The 23,517-nt window shown below is 37.0% G+C and overlaps 1 protein-coding gene across 9 annotated transcripts in view; it reads right to left on the reverse strand.

Moving 5' to 3' along the window:
* Positions 1 to 23,517, reverse strand: part of AFF1 (AF4/FMR2 family member 1) — a 175,967-nt gene that overhangs the window by 7,602 nt on the left and 144,848 nt on the right. For all 9 annotated transcript variants that reach the window (XM_027853355.1, XM_027853351.1, XM_027853353.1 and 6 more), the window contains 7 exons: positions 22,433 to 23,365; positions 18,457 to 18,557; positions 14,724 to 14,958; positions 8,681 to 8,763; positions 8,523 to 8,583; positions 1,503 to 1,639; positions 262 to 333 (listed from right to left, as the gene is read on the reverse strand). In XM_027853355.1, coding sequence (XP_027709156.1) covers positions 262 to 333; positions 1,503 to 1,639; positions 8,523 to 8,583; positions 8,681 to 8,763; positions 14,724 to 14,958; positions 18,457 to 18,557; positions 22,433 to 23,365 — 1,622 coding nt within the window. The remainder of the gene's footprint in view (positions 1 to 261; positions 334 to 1,502; positions 1,640 to 8,522; positions 8,584 to 8,680; positions 8,764 to 14,723; positions 14,959 to 18,456; positions 18,558 to 22,432; positions 23,366 to 23,517) is intronic.

Below are 23,517 nucleotides of genomic sequence, written 5' to 3' on the forward strand. Positions count from 1 at the left end.
CAGTTCACGAACTTTGACCATGTCCTAAAGCATTTTAATTTTTAAGCATTTAATTTAATTTAACCCTTTAAGGTTAATTCATTAGCCTAATATTATTCTTTATAATATACTATCTTTCAAGGAAAATTCTTTTAAAGCCCTTAATTAAATTTTTGAAAAAAATTTTCTTTACCACTTAGTATATAAAAATTAAAGTTTAACAGGCCTTCAAATGATGCAAAAATGATCCTAAGCAACATATATAATGAAAAAAGTACATACCATAAAACAATGAAAATTTTCTCCTGTGTAGATGTTGGGGAATCTGGAAAGGATTTTAATGATAGTATGAATCTGTAAAGAAGCAGAAAAATATACCCAGTGAGTTAGGAAAGCCAAACACAAACCTCATCATATTGGATTTTCCTAGAGGCAACACTGAAGGCAGGTTGAGAGAAAGGCAACAAAATTGAAAATCAATGGAGTCAAGTATTGGCCCAGTTTTTGACATAGTCAAAGTTGATCTCTCTCTGTTTGTGGCTCTGGGGAGAGAGAGGCAAGGGGAGGGAGAAGGAAAGGAAGGGAAGGGAAAGGAAGAAAAGGGAAGGGAAGGAAAAGGAATAAGCATTTATATAGTGCCTACTTGGTGCCAGACATTGTGCTAACAACATTGTGCTCATCACAACAATACTGCAAGATGGCTGATGTCATGAGGAAACTAAGGCAAACAGGCTATGTGTCTTGCTGCGGGTCACACAATAAGTATTTATTAATAAGTGTATGAAGGTAGGGATTTGAACTCAAGTCTTCCTGACTCCCAAGTACAATGCTCTCTAAGCACTACACAACCTTGATGCCTATGGGCCCCTGGGAGGAGAAATACCATGTAAACTAGGTATCCCCCAAGCTCTGTAATTTTGATATTTCCATGTAAATACATAGCTTAATACTTTTTCATACAAGGCACAGATGTTTTGTGTTTCAAAAGTATCTAGATACTACTTTGATGAATTAAAAAACACCTTAAAGTGTAATGAAATTTTTTTTTGTCAGCATGTATATTTTAAATTATAACACTAGTATGACTACTACAATATGGCAGTCCATGACATTTACTTATATGAAAAAAAAGTCTATATAGTCTTAGGTGCTTAATAATGTTGACTGATTAAAAAACTACTGGTTTAAGCCATTCAAAAAACTAAATGAGGAAGCATTTCACTCTGACTATGACTGCCCGAGGTAATTCAATCCAAGGCTAACGAACTACTACGTTAAAGAGAAGAAAACTAGATTTGCTGATCTCATGATAAGAGGTGGGATTTCACAGAATAGTTGTCCAAACTCTCCATTACCTTTTGCATAGAGATGGTATTTTCATTCCTTGAACACTAAAGTTCAGGGATTGTATAACATTCTTGAAGTAAGATACCAGGGAAAGTCACTTTCTGATAAAGTTCAAGTGTGTTAAAGTAAACATAAGAGAGAGAAGAGGAAAGATGTGCCAAAGTTACTATACTTACTTAATGAAATCTACGGTGTCTGAAAACATGGAGTAAACAGACTTGGATGTCGGACTTTCAGATTCTAAAGCAATTCCACATTCAATAAAGGATAGGACAGCATCCAAATACTTAAATGCTTTTCCAACCTTGTCTGACTGTAGAGGGAAAAGAAACCATAGTCACTGTTAGGCTGAATACAGACTGACTTCTTCTTTTTTTTTTTTTTTAAAGGCAATTGGGGTTAAGTGACTTGCCCTGGGTCACACGGCTAGTAAGTGTCAAGTGTTTGGTCTGAGGCTGGATTTGAACTCAGGTCCTCCTGACTTCAGGGCTGGTGCTCTATCCACTGTGCCACCTAGCTGCCCCCAGAATGACTTTTAATGCTATATCAATCAAATTGCCAACTGGATACTTTACACAACTTGATAAAATAATAACAAAACTTATTTGAAAAAAGAAAAGATCTAGACTATCATAGGAAATGATGACAAAAGTAGGGATGAAGTCAGAAAAGCATGTCCAGACCTTCATGTTATAAAGGAACAGTCATCAAAGCTAGGGCACAAAATGGAAATAGAAAAACTCCACTGGTTACCTCCTGAAAGAAACCCTAAAATGAAAACTCAGGAAAGTCATAATCAAAACTCTGGGCTTTCTGGTCATAGAAAAAATGGTACAAGCAGTCATAAAGAAAAAATTCAAGTACTGAGGAGGCACAGTCAGTCACACCTAATTTAGCATCTTCCACTATAAAGAAGTTAGAACTCAAAATACATCAAGAGGAAAAGGATAGGGGGCTTATGACCAAAAAACTGACCCAGCAAACTTGATTATAATATTACAGGGATATAATGGAGACTTTCAATGAATCAGAGGACTTCCTTATGAAAACAAGAGAGCTGTGTAGAAACGTTGAAGTTCAAGCACAGAAGGGAAGAAAAGCACAAAAAGGCAAACATGAATGAACAATGATAAATTCCTACATTCACATATGTGGAGATGACACGTCTCCTCACAACCTCGTCATCATTAGAAGTCAAAAGAACGTCCATTAAACAAAGTCTGAGAGTGGTTCTGTTAAGTGTCACTGATCTTAAGAAAAGAAAGAAAAGAGGGATATACTGAGATGGAAGGGAAACGAAATTCAGGGAAAATTATCACACATGATCAGAGTGCAGAAGTAAACGTCCATACACATGAGGGTTTGAGGGGAGTGGCTGACACTTCAACCTCACTTTCATTTGAACTGGTCAAAAGAACATACACACACAGCTGGGTACAGACATACATTTCACTCAAAAGAAAAAAGGAAGGAAAGGGGGAGGAGGAATTAGATGGAGGTAAGATTAAGGGACAGATTAGTCCTAAGAAATCAAAGATGCATAAACATATTTATAGCTTTTATTTAAGGTGGTAAAGAATGAGAATCCAAGGGGGTGCCCATAGATTGAGAAATCAGTGAACGGGTTATGATATATAAATATGACAGAATACTACTGTGCTAAATTCTTACCACTTTACTGACCAACCATAATTCCAAAGGACTAATGATAAAGCATGCTACACATCTTCTGACAGAGAGGTGAAATAAGATTTAGAGTGCAGAATAAGATCTTTTTTTTTTTTCGGACATGACCTATGTGGAAATTTGTTCTGATTAACTATACGTGTTTGTAATGGTTTTGTTTTCCTCATATTCTCAACTAAGGAAGGGGCAGGTAATAAGATAGATTTTGGATGATTAAAACAAATAAGACATTTAAATTGAAAAAAAAATCAAAAGATTGAAAAAAATGGAAGAAAATCTAATTTTTGATCTAATATCAAAAACAACCAACCTAGAATACAATTCAGGGAGAAATCCCTCATACACCTGTATTTTTCATACTTAAATGTTTTAAAACCATAAGTTTAAAAAAAAAGAGCTAAAATCTTACTGAAGTAATCTCCAATTATCATATACCTTTAGAAATTATCGTGGTACTTGGGAACAGAATGGAAACACAAACTTCATTCAGAAACGCCATCATGGCCACAAGAACTCAAAAGAACCTTTAATTAGTTATGCTCATATTAAATTCTGACCATACCAAGAGCTAAAAACAAAGACCTCGTACTAAGAGGAATACTTTAAAAATGATTTGGTCCTATCATGTGCATAATTGTCTGCTTCTTAATGATTAAGAATCTTAATCATTAGGCTCTCCAAAAATCATGATTAAAAAAAAAAAAGATTGGATGCTATATTTCAAGGAATCCTAAATGAAAACTGCCAAGATCTGTTAGAACCAGAGGACAAAGTAAAGACAGAAAGAAATTATTAGCCACCTCCTGAAGAAAAAAAAAAGCCACGAGGAAAACCCCAAAGAAAATGAAAGTCAAGATCTAGAATTTTCACATTAAAGAAAAAATACTGCAAGAATTCAGAAAGAAGCAATTCTAGCACAAAGGAACTAGACCTGGAAGCTTCTACTTTAAGTAAGAGGAATGTCTGGAATACAGGGTTCCAAAAAACAAGATATGGGTTTATAATTCTGCAAAGTTGAGTATAATTCTACAGAGGAAAAAAAATATTTTAATAGAAGAAGATTTTTAAGCATTTCTAGTGAAAAGACCAGAACTAAGTAAGATCTGTGAAATGCAAAAACAAGAGTCAGGAGAAACCTAGAAAGGTAAATTTATCTGAGGAATTAGAAGGGGCTATGAAATGACATAATGCTAATGTTCTAACAGGGGAAAAGAAACAGGTGTCCCTTCAGAACTTTCATGTCTTCAAAGGTTGTTGAGGGAATTAAATAAGAAAAACAGACGACCTAGGGATAAACTGGTTCTGTTCTGGGGGTTTTAAGAGAAGATAAAGGAGCAATTTAGTTTAGAAAACATTAGTTTGAAAAATGAGTTTAAAAATTTAGTTGAGAAAGTAGGAAAAAGAAGGTGGACCTTCATAATTGAGATCATGTGAGAAGAGTAACACACAGAAATGGAAGAAAGCAGGAGCATCAGACGAGCCTCACTATCAGAACTGGACAAAGGAGGGCTGAACACAGAAACATGCAGACACATTTGCACAACTAAACAAGGAAATGTATATAAAAAAATCAAAATGCATTTCTGATTAGCCATGTCCAAAAAAACGTCTCATTCAGTATTCTGAATCTTTCACCTCTCTGTCAGGAGGAGGTGGGACAGCGTGTTTCGTCATTTGTCCTCTGGAATCATGTTTAGTCATTATGATGATCAGAGTTCCTAATTCTTTCAAATTTCTGTCTTTATGATACGGTATCATTATTATAAACTGTACTCTGGGTTTTGTTCCTCACTCTCACCAAGTCATACAAGTCTTCCCAGGTTTTTCTAAAAGCATCCTTTCATCATTTTTATGGCACAACAGTATTCTATCATATTTATATACTATAACTTGTTAAGATATTTCCCAGTTGATCACCACTGCCACAGTCCCATTCTTTGCTGCTTCAAAAAGAGCTATAAACATTTTTGAGTTTGTTTCACTTAGGACTAATCCTTCCTTTATTCTACCCTCCCTATAATACCCCACCTCGCTTCTTCTCTTACCCTCCTATTGCCATGTTGAGTAAAATGTATTTCTGAACCCAACTGTTTTTGTGTGTGCATTCTTCTACCCTTTGACTAGTTCAGATAAGAGTGAGGTTCCAGTACCAGTCACTCCCCCCACACCCTTATCCTTTTTTATACAGATGTCTACAAGGGCTCCCTGCTTATGTGAGATAATTCTCCCTTACCTTCCTTTCTCATACCCCCAATGTATTATTCCTCTTCTGCTTGCTATCCATTCTTAAAATCATCAAGGCATGAGGATGACTCTGAGCCCTTGTCTAATTAGACTTCCTCTATGACACCTAACATTTATAGGGCTCAGAAGGTTAATGTATCATCTCTCAATATTAGAATGTAAGCAGTTTATTTCTTTTTAATACAACACCAGTGTTCATTCATGTTGACCTTTTTATGTTTCTCTTAATTCCTGTGTTTGAACTTCAAAGTTTCTACATAGCTCGGGTCTACTCACCAGGAATGCTTGGAAATCCTCTATTTCATTAAAAATCCGTTTTTCCGCTGAAATCAATATCCTTAGTTCTGCTGGATAAATTATGCTTTGTCTATTTGCTCTGCCATTCATGAAAACCATACTGCAAGATCCAATCCTTTGGAGTGGAAGTTGCTAAATCATGTGTGATTTAGATTGTGGCTTCTCAGTACTTGAATTTGTTCTTTCTGGCTCCTTGCAGTATTTCTTCTTTGATATGGAAGCTCTGAATTCCCTTTTGGAACTAAACACCTTGAAAAGTTCATCTACAATCATGGCCTCTCTAGCTTTTCTCTCTCAACTCTTTACAGTCTGGCTTCTGATCTCATCATGAAACTGAAAACTTCTCTCACTTAAAACTTCCAATGTTATCTCTTAAATGCCCAAATCTAATTTCCATCCCCATTTCTGATCTTTCTTGACCTCTCTGCAGCCTCTGACATTGTTGACCACTCTTTTCTCCGTCATACTCTCCTGGTGTGTTTATGATATTATACTGACCAGTCCATCTGAGTCTCCTTTATTGGAATTTCATACAGTCACGCCTGCTAAGTGTAGGTATCCCCTAAGAGTCCTGGACCCTCTGCTCTTCTCACATTATTTACTGTATTTGGTAATCTTATCCTAGCTCCCATGGATTTAATTATCATCTCTACGCAAACAATTCTCAGATCTATTTGTCCATCCGTAATCATTCTTCTGACTTCCTCTCTCAAATCTCCAACTGACTAATGGATATCTCAGATTTGATGTCCAGTTAAACTTAACCTCAACATGTCCAAAACTGAATTTACTGTCTTTTCCTCAGAACCGTTTCCACCGCCTAACCTCCCCATACCTGGCAAGGGTACCACCCAATCAGTCATCCGGTCACCCAGGCTCGCATCCTTGGCTATTCATTCTCTCTCCATGCCCCTCCCCTACCTAATCAATGGTCAAGTCTTGATGTTTATACCTTTCTAACAACTCTTGTACTTCCTTCTTCCAACACTGAGCACCATGAAGCAGGTCTTCACCTCATACGTGAACTATGGAAATAACCGCTGGTTGGTCTCTTCCACTCCCAGTCATCCATTCTCTACTCGGCTTTCAAATTGCTCTTCCTAAAGCACAGGTCTGACCATATCATCCCCTTATCCAAGAAACTAATAGCTCTCTATTGCCTCCAGGATCAAATATAAAAATCCTATATTTGGTATTTAAAGTCCTAAGTGGCACAGTGGATGGATCACTGCCGGGCCCAGAGTCAGCTTCCTGAGTTAAAATCTGGCCTCAGACACTTATGAGCTTTGTGACCCTGGGCAAGTCACAATCCAATGTCTGCCTCAGTTTCCTCACTTGTAAAAGGAGCTGGAGAAAGAAATGGCAAACCACTCCAGTATCTTAGCCAAGAAAACCCCAAATGGGGTCATGAAGAGTTAGACATGACTGAAAAATGACTGAATGAAAAAAATGAAAATCTGGCCCACTCTTACTATTCTGGTCTCCTTATTCTCGCCTTACTGACTGCCCTTTCTGTATAATGCAGCGACACTGGCCCTTTTGCTATTCCTTGCATACCCTCTTGACTCCACGCTGATTCACTGGCTACTGACCATCGCTGAAATTTTCTTTTTCTTCATCTTGGCCTCTTGGCTTCTTTAAGACTCACCTCAAATTCTACCTTTTGCAAGTCTTCTCCTGATACTCCTTAATGCCTTTCCTCTGTTGATTATTTCCAATTTGTCCTGATTTGTATATAATTGTTTGTATGTGGTTTCACCCATTAGATTTTGAGCTACATGAAAGCTAGGACCTTTTTGGGGGGTGGGAGAGGCTTTTTTTTTAATCCCCAGGTGCTTAATATATGTTTGTTATCTTGACTCTTAAAAATTCTAGCATGATCAGAATCACTCCTGAATGAAAACTACTTTAGGAAACTAACTAATTTTTAGGGTGTGCATGACCTGGGGGCCAAGATCCACAGTGGATCAGAATAAAAAATTTCCTTGACGATCAGATCATTTCACATACATAGTAAACAAGAGATACTTGTTTAACTGAATTGGTCCCATACTCAGATTTACCCTGGCTTTTTCAGATTGGAGTTGGCTTAGAGCCAGTCCAGAACCTTTGCTTGCGTAGTAATTTAGATTTGTACTCAGACGAGCCTTCTAGACATTTGAATTGAAAGACATAATTGATTATTGAATAAAAAATGATTAGGGAGTTCCCTGACTTTTCCCAAAAATTTATCCCACCTAGACCATCTTATCTAGGTGGAGATGTTGTGCCTCACTCAACTAGAAACCCTTACAAAGAATTTAACCTAAGGTGAATTCTAGCCCGTAGTGTTCAACTCGGGCAGTGGAGTTTGGAGTGGGGAGAGAAGATCCTTTGTCTAGCCTGCCTGAGGCTGGGAGTAATTTGGAAGTAAATGACATGATCAAAGTCACTGTCTCCCCAACCCCTCATTGGAACAGGTCCACCTCTCATTATAATATTCATTCTCTCTTATTACTTGTTAACCAGAATTGATTGCTACCCTCAGGTATAACCACTCTTTCAAGGGCATACAAACATTGAGTAGATTCCACAAGGGGTCTCTGGCATTCTAGAGTATCACTGACCCCTTTTCTTAATGATATGCTAGCATGATTAATAAAATGATTAATTACCCAGAAACCATGTCTCTCAAACTCTTTATAGTCACAGAAAAATGAAATTTTGGAGCTGCAGATAATGGGATAAAGAAAAAAAAATATGTGCACATTTAAAAAAAAAATCAAGGACATAAAATTTGTCAGTAATTTTGTTCTAAAAATTTGTACTTTCGACAAATGTCCATGTAAATCTAGAGTAAATCGAGTCTAAAGAAATGTATTCCATTATAATCTTCACTAGCACTTGGGCTAAAAAATGACTAAAGGCACTCAATGCTTTAGAACAGAAAAAAACGGCCAGAAGAAAAGAGCGAAGAGAAGAACACGCACCATTGACTCAGCCTTGTGCTTCAACTTTTTGGCTTCCTTCAGGTGAAAATCAGCAACATGTCTGACAGGGAGAGAAAAAACAAACGAGTCCACAGAAAAATGTACTGAGGTGAATTCTGAGGCTGACTTGAAAAATCCCAAACAACTCAAATTCTTACTTTTCAAACTTGACTTGATGCTTCGTGAGTTTGGAGTTACCATTGGGCAAAGAAGGCACAGGAAAAAGATCACCTGGAGACACCTAGAAAAATGATAATACAGATTAGAATTCAATATTTCAAGCTGAAGAGTTCTAAAACCAATCTTAAGAACTGAAAAAGTAAAAAGGTGAAATTAAGGACAAAATAAAGTGGCTACATCCAAGCACTGATTTTTCTGATCACTAAAAATTCATAGCCTATTGATTCTTTATGTTCCTGTCTGCCCAAAAGACATGACATCCAATTTAACAGCACAGCGACCACTAAAATCTTCTAGTCAGTTACAAATAGGATCATTCTCACCATCTATCTCTCTTCCTCCCTTTTCCTTTTAATCAAATACTAAAATAATAGCAAATTTAAGATAAGGATGAAGTGTGGAAAATATCTTGAATGTATCCATAAAACAAAATGAGTAAAAAATGAGTTGCAAATCACTAAATCATGAACTAAAACCCAGCTTTTTTTTAAAAAAAAGAAGGAAAAAAAATTGAAATCAACTAAGGGACAAGAATTCTTTGCAGTATCAGGAAGGTTGGAAAGATAGTAAGACCCAAAGGTAAAGATAGCTTACAAGCAGCTCTGTCTTCTATCTCAAACATGAGGCAAATACACTAGCACAATGCAAGTATGAGGAGGGATTACCTGCATCCAGAGAAATAACACATTACAAGGTCCATGGAAAACCAATCAAGAAATAAAAGGAAAGCTTGGAATGATTTTCTGAAGAGTAGAAGATAGTAGTTGGTACCCCTAAAACAATGCTAAAGGCTAAACCTCAAAGAAATAATTGTACTTTCCATAAAAGGGAAAAATTATATATTACTCCTTCCAAAGTGCCCAGAGTTCAGCAGAGTATTTAATATGCAAGTTGACCAAACAGTGGAAAGTAATGAAAGAAGATAAAATGAAATTCATTTGGCTAAAGGCAGACAAGGACCATGAAGGTGGGGTATAAGATCTTTTTGAAACAATGAATTAATGTTATATTTTAAGGGGAAAATCTCTCATTGTGGGGTAAAGGGGGAATAATGCCTATGATTTCATTAGTACAGGGAATTCTGGGTGAGGAAACTCTCTGTACCTGCTTTACAATTTAGTTTTATAGAAATGCTGTCTGGGACACCAAGAGGCAAAATTTGAATTGAAGACTCCCTGACAGCAAAGTCGATTCTCTATCCACTAAACCACATTGCCTTTCAATTCTCATTAAAAATCAAGTGCATGAGATGATACAGAAAACTTTTCTTGGATAGAGGGAAAGGGTGGCCCAGGTAACAACTGGTAGGACTTTAGAGGCAAGGTAGCTGACAGGCTTTCAAATTTTCCCTGTCCCTTTGGGATGGTAGGAAGGTACAGTTTGCAAAGAGCAGAGGGATTGGGTACAAAAATCAAAAAGGGCTTGACCTTGACAATGACATCAAGCAACTACCACAGATGTAGTAGGGAACTGAGGTAGCTACATCGTGGAGATTGTCAAACTTGGGGGAAGACTTGGGTAAAAATCCTCCCTTAGACAGTTAACTCATCTGTAAAATGCAGCTAATAATAGCATCTATTTCAAAAGGTTGTTGTGAGGTGACATATAAAAGGGGATGATATAAGGCCCTTAACACTAATATTTTTAGGGGGTTTCTACACTAAAGGTGATCAGCACCTACAGGGCAGTTAAAAAACTAACTCCCACTATCATAGGGATTCTTCACCTTTTTTTGTGTCTTTGATAAAGGCTTTGAACCTTTCTCAAAATAATGTTTTTAAACAGTTTTTTCATAAAATTCATAAAATATGTAGCATTACAAAGAACACCCACTATGTCTAAATATATTAGCTTAGTGTTATAATTTTGATAACTATATTCAATTATCAAAAAATATTTTAAGTTCATGGATAAAAGGTTAAGAACCTACTAGAGGGAAATAACTGGCCATCTGGGAATGATTAGAAGAGACAAATGATCAAAGATTCAAAGGGAGGATGATAAAGGATAAGCCAAAAAAAAAAAAAGGACAAAAAACAGCAACAGGTCTTCAGACCTAGAGTCACAAAACCACTGGCCCCTGAATTCTGCTGCCTCCATTGAGAATTAATATTCCTGGGAAAAGATTCTGGAGCAGTTCTTAAAGTGGGGTCTATCAACCTAGGGAACAAACATTATTGTCAAAGCACCATAGCTTGGGGGCAGCGAGGTGGTGCAGTAGATAGAGCTCTGGCCTTGGAGTCAGAAGGACCTGAGTTCAAATCCGACCTCAGACACTTGACACTTACTAGCTGTGTGACCCTGGGCAAGTCACTTAACCCCAACTGCCTCATTAAAAAAAAAAAAAGCACCATAGCTTGACAATAAAAAATTGGCTATGTTAAATAAATAGTCATGTCACAAAGGTTAACTTTTAAAGCTGCTGATAAACAACAGAATAATGGTAGGAAAATATTCCCTTCTCAGAGCTAGACAAATCAAAAAGACAAATACAAAAGGAAAAGGAAAATACAGAGCTGAATAAATTATTTTAAAAAGTAGATATGACTAATTTAAGGTGTTTTTTCAAAGGGATTATTCAAGAATATTTTTCCCAGCATTCCATGGATCTTTTATAAACACTGCCCAATAAAGGAATTGTCTTTTACAGACTGTAAGGAAACAAAAATAAAAAATACAGGAACAAGGAGCATATGATACAGACCTAAATACAAACTTATTAATGACATCCTGAATAACGACTGGATGAAAAAACAAACCACAGAAACAATAAATGTCAAAAACAATAACAATGAAAATATTACAAATTTATTCACCCTGGGTGATAAATGAGCAATAGGCAATTTTATTTGCTCTTATGGAAAAAAAAATTAAAATTTTGTGTACCTCCCTCACCTTTTGCTATGTCTGACCACATTTCAACATTCAAAGTGAAGTACAGAATGAAGAGAGCATCCAAATAATTTTTTTAAATTTCAAATACTGTTAATTATCTTGTATCAATTTATAAAATACAGCAAATTTTCAGAATATTTCAGATATCTTATTGGGGGCAAGGAGAGGAAATGTGCTTAATTCTCAAGATTACAGAAGAACCCTCAGATTCAAATCAAAGTTCAGATATTTTTAGTTTGGCCTTTCAAAAAAATGAGGGTGTGTTGGATGGGGAAAAGGGCAGCAAGGAAATTAAAAGCTATTAATATTCAAACATTAGAGCACAGTAGTATGGGAAGACATGCGAAAACATGTATAGGATACAAATGTTAGACAGAACAAGAATGGTTCCCCAATTTGTGGTCCAGGATCTGCAACCAGAGAACCTAGGTTACCATGCCATCTGCAATAAATCACTTAACCTTCTTGGCTTTCATTATCCTTATTTATAAAATGAAAGGACTGGATTACATGGCCGCTGAGGAACTTTCTTCTTCCAGATCTGTGATTCTGAAAACTCAGTTTTTAAAGGATATGGACAGACACATTTCCCAAAGAAATGTAAGATAGCTAAACCATATAAATGATCGCTTCAAACCACCAATAATGAGGGAAATGGAAATAAAAAGAGCTGAGGCTTCACTTTATACTCATCAGCTTGGCAAAGAAGACAGATACGGTTTATGTCGGAGGGCTGTGAGAAGACAGGCACACCAATGCACCCCTGGTGGACTTGTACATTTGTCCAATCATTCTGGAAAACAACTTGGAATTGCATGAGAAAAGTCACTCTAAACTGTACATATCCTTTGATCTGACGATATTACTAGTGCAATATCCCAAGGAGGTAAAAAAGGAGAGGTTTCTACAGATATGTTTAGTAGCAGAGAACTGGATGGGGCACGTGGGACAGTTGAACAAAATGAGGTCTATGAATATAACTGAATATTACTACATGAAAGAAATGATGAATTAGATGAGATCAGAGAAACTTGGTAAGATTTTTATAGAATCGAATAGGGTAAAATAAGGCAAACCACAAGAACAACACCATTGCAATAATGTAAAGAAAAACAATACTATGACTTTTGAACACAGATAAACGTAAACTCTAATTGTGACTATAAAGGACTGAAGGGGGAGCATTTCTCTAGTTTTCTGGCGAAGAAAAGGTAGATAGAACTGGACATTTCCAGACGTGTGTTGATGTGTTTTGCTAACAGTACTTACTGGTTACAAAGAAGAGGTCTTAGGGGATGAGGAGAGTCACTGGAAGGTGACAGTGGTGTTTTTCAAAAAGAAAAGGGCATCAATAAAACACTGAAAATGGAAAAATATTTATAGACTCAAGATTTGATTTCTTACTTTCCAAAAGTTATTTCAATCAAGTTTAAAAGTTGAGACTTGTAAGGGCAGTTTTGACAGTTAACATGTTGAATTTATTATATGTTTTAAAAGAAAAGCAAGCAGTTAGGTAGTACAGTGTATAGAGCACTGGCCCTAGAGCCAGGAAGACTGGAATGCAAATTCATCCTCAGACACTTACTAGCCATGTGACTCAGGGCAAGTCACTTAACCCTAACCGCCCTCCCCCCAACCAAAAAAAAAAAAAAAAAAGATTTGTATAATCATCTCTCTGTTCTACTCTTATTGGGAAACAATCATTCTAGTTGACATTTGTTAAGTTCAAAATTTTTAAAATGAGGAAAAGAAGAGCTGAAGCTTAGAAAGAATTGACTGGGAGGAAAAATCTCTGTGACATATAATAAAAGTCATTCCCCAATAAATATGTGGTCAAAGGATATGAATAAAGAGTTCTCAAATGAAGAATTGTAAACTATTAACAACCATATAGAAGAATGTTTCAAGTCACTAATAAGAGAACACACCCCCCTGCCCCCTCATGGATTCATTTTATACCCATTAAGCTGACAAGGATAACAAAAAAAATAATAATAATAGTTCGATTTAGAAGGGTTGTGAAAAGATGGGCATAGTAATGTATGGTTGGTAAAGCTATGAAATGGAACTATCATTCTAGAAAGCAATTTGGAATTATGCAAAGAAAGTGCCTAAAATATTTAAGCACTTTTGACCTAGAGAGTACCATGTGAGGTATATACACAAGGAGGTTAATGATTTAAAAATAAAATAAAGACTGCATATACAATAGCACTTTTTATGGTAACAAAGAACTGAAAACAAAGTAAATGATCATTGATTAGGGAACGCTACAAAAATTGTGCTACATGAACGGTGGGGAGTATTTCAATGCTGTGAGAAACAATGTAACAGAAGCATAGAATTGATTCAAAGGGAAGTAAGCAGAATTTGGAAAACAATATACACAATGAGTATAAAATGGAATGGACAGAATAGCAACAAACCACTTAAAACTAAATGTTTCAAAATTACATTGAACCAGCTGATCACCAAAGAAAAGGTAAGAGAAAATATCTCCTCATAATTGTTTGCAAAAGTGAAAGACAATAGATATGGAATATTGCATACAGAAGACATTTTTTGATATGCTGGTTACTTTTGCTAAATTTAATTTCATTAAGAGATGTAAGAGATGGCTTTTTCTGGGACGGAGAGGGAAGTGGGATACCACAAATGATGTAAAAGCAAAATGATATCCATTTGTAAAGAGTTAAGCCTTGAATAGCAGTATATCCCTAAAAACCTATTTTCCAAATGAAGGACTCACAATGCATTTCAATCAATTGAATAGCTTGTGCATGATTTTAAGTAGTCTCTGTGATGTGTATCTTTTACCATACTGTAATGTAAACCTACAGCTTTCAACTAAAAAAATCTGCCAGATAACGTGGAAATGTGACAGACAACCTGACTAAACACAGTGTCAAAAAGGTTGGTATACTTAAATTTGAGAAATTTAAATAGGTATGTATATAACAACATGTGTATATAACATGTAATGTGTATATAAAATAATACATAACAACATATACTCATGTACAGAGGTTTGATATTTTTTTAAACAAATATACAAATATTTAAACAAATATTCAAAGAAAATCTACCATTAACTGGATTTCAGTATTTCATTATTTCTATACTCACTTTATTACTTGTAGAATTTCCAGAAGGCTTTCCTTCCACTTTCTTATACTTAGAAGAAGAAGAATCTTTATGGCTATCTTTAGTGGTGCTAGTACTTTTGGAGTGCCCCTGAACACAAGAGTGGCTTTCATTCCTTGGTCTTTTATGTACATTCTTGGCTGGTCTGTGGGAAGGAGACACAGATGGTGGTGGCGGTAGCTCCTTCTTCAGCAAGTCTGAGGAGGGCTTCGACAATCTGGAGAAGAATACCACACTAAATTAAATTTGGCTATAACATCAATTACATGACCATTACTTATATTCATACTTAAATTAAGAAAAAGTTACCAGTATCACAATGATTTTGTTCAGTTAAACAAGATGGAGAGAATGAGGGGAAAAAAACCAGTAAGAAGTCTTAGCTATATCATGATTTAAATATGCAAATAAAGACAAATAGGAATCTATTAGGAGTAAAAGGAACTTTCAGGGAATTTCTGTTGCCTTTGAAAACCTAATCTTAAAACAATTTAGAATTATGTTTTAAAAAAAAATTACCCTCTAACTGAGACCCCACACCTAGTATATGCCTCAAGGAGGTCAAAGATAGATTTAAAAGGTCTTATGTACACCAAAATATTCATAGCATGACTTTTTATTGCGGCAAAGAGCTTGGAACGAAGGAGATGCCCACTGAGTGGGAAATAGATAAACAAAATATAGTGAAGGAATATAATGGAATATTAGTATACCATCTGAAATAATAAATATAATGAATTCAGAGAAGCATGAGAAAACATATCAACTGATGCAGAGTGAAGTAAGAAGAGCCCAGACAATAATATACACAGTTTCTATAACAACAGAAATGGAAGAACAATAGCAACATTGTAATCGAAATCACCAAATGAGATGGAAAGGGTGGGAGGGGGGATTGAGGAAAGGGGAAGAGAGAGAGGAAGAGATGGGGGGAGAGAGAAAGGGAAAGGGAGAGGGAGAGGGAGAGGAAGAGAGAGGGGGAGAGAGAGAGAGAGAGAGAGAGAGAGAGAGAGAGAGAGAGAGAGAGAGAAGAGAAAGGCATTACCTGACTAATGCATATAAATAAGTTAAAATACCATTTCATTATTAGAAAAGCCTAGGTTACCACTTAACAATAATAGTAGCTTATGGAGAAGGTACAAAGTCTGTTATACAGTGAATATAGCCACAGATTTCATTCCCAAGTTCTTCCTGTGTGACCCTTAAAGTAACTCAGAAAGTCTGAAGCGTGATTCAAATCTATAGCGCTTTTATTTATGAAGAAAGTTCTTACAACTTTGAGAGATTCTGATAATTAATAGAAAAGTATCATTGTGGAAGTGAAAAACATAGGTGATAATCTTCACATAATAGCTGTGTTAACATTAAAAAAAATCAACATCTTCTTCTAACTTTTACAGTGGTGAAATGGAATAATGCCACTATTTACTGCTGTTACCTAACAGGGAGGTTCTAAATAAGATGGGAGAACAATTATGAAAGGGTAGTAACTAGTTCTAGCCATACACAAATAAGCCAATCTTAGATCTAAGTGTCTGGGGCATTTCTCCCCGGATATGTTCCAACCCGTACTTCAAACACAACAAACTTCCAAACGAATTTCTACCACATTGGCTCCTCTTCCTAACTTCCATATTTATAACACTGGCACCCATAAATTTCTAGTAAGCTAGGCTAGAAACCTTTGTATCATAGCTGGCTACTCCCTCTTCTTACATATTTATTTAGTTACCATGTCCAAACAAATCCCTCCTCCAAATCTCTCTACTCTTTCTCCTCCTCCACTGTTCGTGCACTAACTCGGCCTTTTGTTGCTTCCTGTCTTAACTACTGCAGTATGTTCCCAACTGATCTCCCTGCTTATAATCTGCTCCCCATCAAAAATATTTTATAGGGGGCAACTAGGTGGCCCAGTGAATAGAGCACTGGTCCTGAAGTCAGGAGGACCTGAGTTCAAATCCGGCCTCAGACCAAACACTTGACTCTTACTAGCTGTGTGACCCTGGGCAAGTCACTTAACCCCAATTGCCTAATTTAAAAAAAAAACCACTATAAATAAAAATATCTTATAAACACTGCTGTACTCTCCTAAATCACAACTCTAAGCATGTTACTCCCTTGTTCAAAACCCTTTAAAGGTTTCCTATTGCCCAAATAAAGTCCCAGCCACTTAGCCACTCACTGTAGGTTCTCTATAGTCTAGAAGGCCCAAACCATCTTACTGAAATTATCTTCCAAAACTTCTCCCTTCACAAACTCTCTTCTCCAGAACTCAAGCGCTCCTCTTCACACTTACCTTTTATTTGCTGCTCAGAAAGAGCCCCAAAATATCTACTTTTTGAAATCTCTCAAGGGCTAAATCAAATGCTGCCACCTCAATGAATATGCCTGTGATTCAGCCCTATCTCCTTCAATTTGGAAGCAATTTCTTTCTCCTTTATGCACCATCCCTAGCATTCTGTCTGTTTCTTCTCTATAAACATCAGAGACAAGACCAGGTCCTTTGACTCAAGAGCTGAGGTTCTTAACCTTGGGTCTGTGGATTTTTTTTTTAATTTTGGTAACTGCATTTCATATAATTAGTTTCCTTTTGTAATTATATGTTTTATTAATTTCAAAACATTATTTTTGATAAGCGATCCATATACTTCACCAGACTGCCTAAGAGAGGTCAATAACACAAAAAGGTACCATGCTGCCTCATTATATGAACTGAAGCTACAAGGAGAGGGAGAATTTGGACAGATTCAAAAAAGAGGCATTTAAGAAAGAGGACAAAGCATAAACAAGGCATAAACATAGCAAAGTTTTGGGTACATTTAGGGGAGCTGTCTAGCTTGACTAGTTATAGCAGAAACTGTGTGGAGTGGTGCCCTGATGGACTAAGCTGGGAGAGTGGGGTGGGGCCAGGGAAGGAAGGGCTTGAATAGGCGGCTAAAGTGTTTAGATTTGCTTATACGATAGGGAATCTTTGAGAGTTCTTAAAGAAGAGTATTACAAATAGTATTGTACTTTAGAAGGATAATTCTGATAGATTTGTACAGAACGGATTGGCAGGGAGACTTGTCAACCCCTTAAATTAACTGTCCAGATGAAAGGTAATGAGGGCTAAACAGTGGTAATAGGAGTAAAAAGAGAGGTCAGAATATACAGTCAATTTTTTTAAAAATGTCTAAATACTAGAAAAAATATTAATAACACCTAGAATGTACAGAGTTTAAAAAAAAGGATAAATCTAAGATATGAATAAATTTTCATTTCTTTAAAAAGGGATTGATTTTGCTTCTGATATTCCCAAATTTACAGCAATGTGAACTGGTAATTCTCATGGAAATATTCTCAGGAAGAAAATAATATCAAGCAAAGGCAATATATATCCAAAATGAGTCACATTCAGCATCTTTTAATGGGTGTTACTATATAATTTCAAACAAATACATTTTCATACATTGTTCTAGATTTAGTCTCCTTAAAACTATGAGCTCTAAGAACAACTAACCTTTTCAGGGGGTGTATTTTATAAGTTTAATAAGGTGTTTGTTGGGGAGCATTATGTGTCAACAAGAAATAATATAACCTCGAAAATGAAAAGAGGAGCTCTATAATAGGATGGGGCTAGGACAACCAATTTTAGGTTTCACAAAATTGAAAACAGGGAAGCCGGTCTAGACAATGTGATCACTTTCACTCTCATTGTGCTCATCTTTACACTGACCTTGTTTTACTAGAGTCTTTGTGAGCAGAAGATGATGACCAGACTTTGGTCTCTTTCTCCAGTTTTATTTTCTTGCCATCAAGGTCTCTTTCTGCTTCTCCCTATGAATGAATTAAAAGAAACTTCTACATCACAGCCTTAAACATACAAGCAAAACAACATAAGGAAAATGCTCAGTACAGGCAAAGTATGAGAACCTTGGGCCAAACCATTCAGATTTTCTGCTTTTCTTTTTAAAATGTCAGTACATACATAGGAAAAAAAATTAAAATCAAACCTCTCAGCATCCCATAATAGGATTAATTCTTTCTCAGGCTTTCAAATATGGGAATTAAGGTGATTGTGATTATTTAACTAGAGGGAATAAAGTTTTTAAGTGTGTAAGAAGCAACTATGTATATGATTATGAAGCTTAACTGATGGTTATTTGCTTTCAATTAAAGCTTTCACGTGAATTAAGAATTTTGGTCAACTTGTATCCCTACCATGATAAGCTGCATCATTGCCCAAGACTTAAAGACTTTTCTGATCAGATCAATGGTGCTATTGATGAATTTGATTTATACTGAATAATGAAATGTGTCAATATTTGAAAAATCTACATAAATTGGCAAATGAATATTTTCCGAATGACCAATGCATAATGTTATAAAATTATGCACGGGTGAAAGATCCATTCAAAGTGCAAAATAGGCCAATGGATATTAATGTAATAGATTAGGGAAAATTCATTAATATGGTTTCAGATTCCATACTGCAGGTAACCTTTAAGAAACACATCATGTTTTGGTCTAACGTCAGGGAAGAATAGTCAGTTCTCTGAAAAACCTTTAAAAATCCTCCTCTTTTTTCCAACTACGTATCAATGTGAGGTTATTCATGAACTTCAGCCAAAACAATAAAAAGCAACAGACTGAGTAGAGAAGCGGATGGAAGGATCCAGCTGTATTCTATTTAGCCAAACATTAAAGAGATCTACAAAAATGTAAAACACTGACATTGCTCAGCAATTTTTTTGAAGTTATTTTTCATAAAAAATTATCGGTTTCACTTTCTAACATGGTAAATGTTGTCAGATAGAACTTATGAAAGTAAAAGATCTTTGGTGGCCTCAATAATTTTGAAGGATATCAAGGGATCTTAAGACCAAAAAAATTTTGAGAACCTCTGCCTTAGAGGAGTGAACCCTTGCAGCCTCAGAACTGCAAAGAGGGGGAAAAGAAGGAGGGCTGCTGTGCTGGTTGATGAGTACCTCTCACAGATCTAGGTCACTCTAATCATGTTTTACTCTGCAGAGATTTTATTACTAGGCATGTTGCCGTGGTGGTGTACACGTACCCTCTGGACCTTCTTCCTTCTACTTCTTGATCAAACATCAGCTGAATGCTGCCAGTGCTACTAGAAAGGGAATGTTGATTTGCCCCACGGCTCTGCTCACATTCCTATCCCAACCAAAACACCTCCTCCCTCATCACAACTCCCCTATCTGTATTATCTTCCCTCACTGGACTGAAAATAACTTGAGGAAAGTGACATTTCTGTTTTCACGTAGCATGCACATTTAAGACAGTCCTTGATACACGTCCAGTTATAATGCTTTTTCATTCACGAGATGAAAAGAACCTCTTTCTTTGCTTCAGAAGTCACAAATTTTAGTTTCTAGAACAGGAAGCAACTTTGACAGACTTACCTAGTGGTGTTATGTATGTCTTGTCATCAAAAACCTTTTCTCATTCCTCAGGCTTGAGTGCAAACACTGAGACTCCCTCTCGCCACCTTTTTACACCTTTACTCCCTTCCATACATACCTTATGGTCGTTGCTCCCAGCACAAGATGCTCCGTGAGAGCTGTCTCTCATGCCTGGAATTCTCTCTATCTGCATCATCTCCACCTCCTGATTTCCTTCAAGTAGCAACTAAAGTCCCACCATCTGCAAGAAGCCTTCCTGATCCTTCCCTCAGGCATTCTCTCCAATTTATACTGTATATATTATTTTTCCTCCCTATACATTTTCTCTGAACGATCTCTTCAGTTTTTGTGGATTTAAGCATAATTTCTATGCAGATGAGTCCCAAGTAATCTATAGATGCTGCCTACATATCTGTCCTGAATTTCAAATCTGTACCCACAAATCCATGTGACCATAACCAAACCATTATCTCCTCCATCTTCCTAACGTGCTTTTTTTGGTAAAGGGTTCTACCTTCCTGTCACGCTGGTAACAACCATGCAGTCAACCTCACCAGTTTCACAGCCCCAATATCCAATCAGCTGATATATCCCATTGTTTCAAGGTCCACAAGATGTCTCACATGCAACCCCTTCTCAACAATGACATGGCAATCCCCAGTTTAGGTCCACTGATTACTGAAATAACCTCCTATATGGTCTCCCTTGCATAACTTTCTGCCCTCGCCATACAGTTGACAAGTGGATACTCTCAAGGGTGTGTCTGAAGATAAACACCAAGCTCCACTCTTGGTGTTTAAAGCTCATAACAGATGGATTCAACTTCCTTTCTAATCTTACTGAACACTACTCACCTTTACACAAACTGTGTTGTAGGAAAACTGGTCTGTGTGCTTTTCCCCACAAGTGACATTGCTTCCTGCCTCCATTTCAGCTGTTATATGTTTTCCCCACATAATATATAATAATAAACTCTCCTCTTCCTTCAGACTCTTAGAATAAAGCTCAGCTGTCTGTTTTCCATACCCTAGGTCAGACATGTCAAACTCAAGACCCAGTTAAAAATATTAACAAAATAAATGAAAATACAACATAAGGTTAATTTGTGGTTTTCTAAGGCAATATGCTGCCCAAAAGGATCTGTTTCTATCTGAGTTTGACACCTTTGCCCTAAATTTGTTAGTACCCCCTATGTTATTTTATATGTATATTAAGAACTTTGCAAACCTTATGTGAGTTACTCTTTATTTTTTAAATTTTTAGGCAATTGGGGTTAAGTGACTTGTCCAGGGTCACATAGCTAGTAAGTGTCAAGTGTTTGGTCTGAGGCCAGATTTGAACTCGGGTCCTCCTGACTTCAGGGCTGGAGCTCTATCCGCTGTGCCACCTAGCTGGCCCTGGGTGACTCTTTATTATCATCAACTCTAGCAACACTGTTTTTTCTCATTCTCCATAAGCTCTTTGAGAGCAGGGACTGCTTTGTTTCTGTATGTGTATCCCTATTACTTAACTGAGTGCCTAAAATGTTGTAAAAATTTAATTAATGTGTATTAAAGGAATGAGATTTTCCTTCATAAAGCCAAGTATCTGAATCTCTCATTATATAATATTCTCCATCAAATACAGGTAGGGCATGTTTATACACACACACACACACGTGTGTATGTGTACGTATGTATATGTATGCATGCATGGGTATATGGTGTATATGCATACATATATACAGTTATACATGCACACATGCATGCACACACACATATATGTTATAGTCCCACATCCTACCACGAAAGTTCACGTAGACTTAATTTCTTAACTTGAACAATTTAATCTCTCTGATAAAACTCATTCCACAGACAGCTTAAACTAGCTGCCCTCCAAGAACCCTTCCAGCTCCAGACCTACATTTTAAGAACAGCTCCATAATTTGACAAACTGTATATTTGTATCTATGCAACTACCTAGCATTCTAATTTTCATTTAATTCTAATAATTCTTCTAATTGGCTAATAAATTAATATTGCACCTTTTTCTACCAAACAAGAATAATGAAGAGCTCCTACTAAGGGGAGAATATAAGATACTTGGCAGCGTATCAAGCCAAAGCCAGAAAATACATGTATCTAAGACCACTAGAAGCCAGCGCAATAGGCACATTATAAACAAAGAAAAATTCTCACCTTTTCTGGATGTGATGTGACAAAGGTAAGAATAAAGCAGAGAGTAAACAAAAAAAGGAAAAACAACAACTACCTGGCCAAATTGTGGTTTGCTAACTTTTCCCCTTACCTTTCTCTTTGTGCTCGATCTATTTGGCTTCTCTGTGTTCCTATTCTCGGACTCCTGCTTATTCCCAGTTGGGAGTGGTTTGTGTTCCATTTTCTTTGGCTGGCACCCCTTCCCAGATGTCTTGGGCACATGAGAAAGGAAGGCTAGGTCTATCTTCACTACCAGGCTTTGGAGGAGAGGGGTATCCCTGAGTGACTTGGTGTCTCTGAAAGGCAATTGGACCTTACTCCCAGCAAGTTCCTCTTGAACAATCAAAGATGCTTTACAACCACTACCCCTGCTGCTACTGCCTTGGGTGGCACCCTGGTTCTGAATCTGGGGACTGTCAGGGAAACGGTCCAGTCTCTGATCACCCATATTGTTCTTGGTGGGTTCAGGGTCCAAGGGTTCTTTCACAGGCACTGGGTGACAAGTTTTGGGCTGCTTCTTTTCACAAGGAGCTGACACAGACTTTGACTTTTCTTGTCTATCCCCACAAGATCGAGGCCTTCCTTTCGTTTTGACTTTGGGCTTATCTTTGGAAGACTGGTCCTTTGACCCGGGTGGAGGGACTGGCTCACTTTCCACCCTCAAGTTATCCTGAAAACCTTCCTGGATTGAAGCTTTTATAGGCTTTTTGGGTTGTTTTGAAGCAACTGTCTGCCAATGTGGGGGTCCACCAGTGCCTTGTTGTGTGACAGACTTTGGGTAGTTTCTCTTGCCAGGATGGGGAACTTCAGGAATAGTCCTGGGGGCTTTACTGGAATTAGAGGGGTGGGGTTCACTGGAGACAGAATGCTCATGACCACTGGTGCTATTGCTGCCTTGTCCCTGGACTTCCTGGGCTTGGTGGTGGGGCCCCATTTCACTGAGGTTCTCTGCTGATACAGGTGGTTGAGTGACTTTGGTAAGCCAGTTGTCCAGCTGCCATTTATTTGCTGTGGGTGGGTCAGGCTAAAGGGAAAAAAGAGAAAAATATCAAGTTATCACTGTTGACAATCATTTCCATAAAAAAAAATCACACTTTCATTTATTGCACAGTTTATTCTCCTATGTCTGGGTCATGGAAGCCTCATTTATTTATCTTCCTCTATTTCTCTTTTAAT

This window comes from Vombatus ursinus, unplaced genomic scaffold (assembly GCF_900497805.2).
Source record: "Vombatus ursinus unplaced genomic scaffold, bare-nosed wombat genome assembly UNPS02009975.1, whole genome shotgun sequence".
Taxonomy (NCBI): domain Eukaryota; kingdom Metazoa; phylum Chordata; class Mammalia; order Diprotodontia; family Vombatidae; genus Vombatus; species Vombatus ursinus.